We start from the raw sequence: 1,418 nt of genomic DNA, 5'->3' as shown, positions 1-1,418 counted from the left end.
GATCGAGCCATTGCCCTCCAGCCTGGGTAACAAAAGCGAAACTCCGTCTCAAAAAAAAAAAAAAAGAAAGGACAAGAGGACACTCTGGGGACAGAACCGAGGATGCAGACTGAACTTTTGAGTCGTGCTATGCCACGGGGCATTTGCTATTCCCCTATACTCTGTTAACCTGTTACCTGGGCTTCTCCTGAGACAGAGTCCCACCCATACCTGGCTCATTACCAAATGCTCTGGCTCCATCCCAGGAGCATGCTTCAAAAACTCCATGGGCTAAAGGAATGTTCAAGTTAGTGTCTCTGGCCATAGCTGATAAGAGAGGTTACTCACCACTTGGAACCAGGAGGAGGCTTTTCATGATGCTTTTGAGGGAGCCAAGACTGATCTGATTGGTGGTGGCAAATTCAGAGAGCTGAGCCAGAAACCTTTCCACCTGCAGAGGGGAAACAGTGAAAAACCCAGGCCTTCACTTTCTAAATATCTCAGGGAACATGGGCCCACCCTCCCTAACATAAAATGTTTTATTTACCTCTTTTGGCTCAGTTAGGAAGTGGAAAAGCACCTCTGTCAGGGCAGAGAACTGCTGTGAAGAAAATAACACAGAACATCAGTACAGTTTCTACTCCTGGGTCAGCATGCCCTGCCCCAGGCAACTGTAGAGCCTTGAGAGGGAAGAACAGTAACAGCCAGGTGTTATGCCTGCTCTGATCATCTTACAGCTACAAACATTCACAAGACCCACCACCGTGTCAATATACCTGTGTCACTACATCATCTGAAAAACATGTTTATTGAGATACTTGGGAAACATGTATTGAGGGATTGTGAGCATATGCACCCAGGTACACACATATATCTCTAGGACACAGACACAGACACACACAGACACACACACATGCACAAAGGGGAAATCACCAGAAAATTAAAAGCAGTTACCACTTTGGATTATTTTAATTTTCTTCTGTTTTGCCTATCAATATTTTCTTTTTTTCTTTCCTTTTTTTCTCAGACAGAGTCTCTCTGTTGCCCAGGCTGTAGTGCAGTGATGCAATCTCGGCTCACTGCAACCTCTGCCTCCTGGGCTCAAGCAATCCTTCCACCTCAGCCTCCAGAGTAGCTGGGACTACAGGCACGTGCCACCAGGCTGGGCTAATTTTTTTTTCTTTTTAAGTAGAGACAGGGTCTAACTTTGTTGCCCAAGAGGGTCTCAAACTCCTGGGCTCAAGCAATCTATTCGCCTCAGCCTCCCAAAATGCTGGAATTACAGGTGCAAGCCACGCACCTGGTCTCATATTTTCTTGGGTTCCCCCCACTGTAAACATCTTGTTACTTGTATAAGACAAGTAACAGGGGGGCCGGGCGCGGTGGCTCAAGCCTGTAATCCCAGCACTTTGGGAGGCCGAGGCGGGTGGATCACGAGG

General features: G+C 47.3%; 1 protein-coding gene across 2 annotated transcripts in view; it reads right to left on the bottom strand.

Annotated features, from left to right (window-relative positions):
* Window positions 1–285: 285 nt before the first annotated feature.
* Window positions 286–1,418, bottom strand: part of COMMD7 (COMM domain containing 7) — a 17,218-nt gene continuing 16,085 nt past the window's right edge. The window contains exons 2-3 of one of the 2 annotated variants that reach the window (XM_017514510.2): window positions 527–580; window positions 286–430 (exon numbers count right to left, since the gene is read on the bottom strand). In XM_017514510.2, the coding sequence (XP_017369999.2) occupies window positions 320–430; window positions 527–580 (165 nt within the window). In that variant the 3' untranslated portion in view covers window positions 286–319. The remainder of the gene's footprint in view (window positions 431–526; window positions 581–1,418) is intronic. The other variant, XM_017514515.2, reaches the window with a different exon arrangement.

Source organism: Cebus imitator, unplaced genomic scaffold (assembly GCF_001604975.1).
Source record: "Cebus imitator isolate Cc_AM_T3 unplaced genomic scaffold, Cebus_imitator-1.0 Scaffold18, whole genome shotgun sequence".
Classification (NCBI taxonomy): Eukaryota; Metazoa; Chordata; class Mammalia; order Primates; family Cebidae; genus Cebus; species Cebus imitator.
Note: the sequence above shows the minus strand (reverse complement) of the source record. Positions and strands in the feature narration are given on the sequence as shown.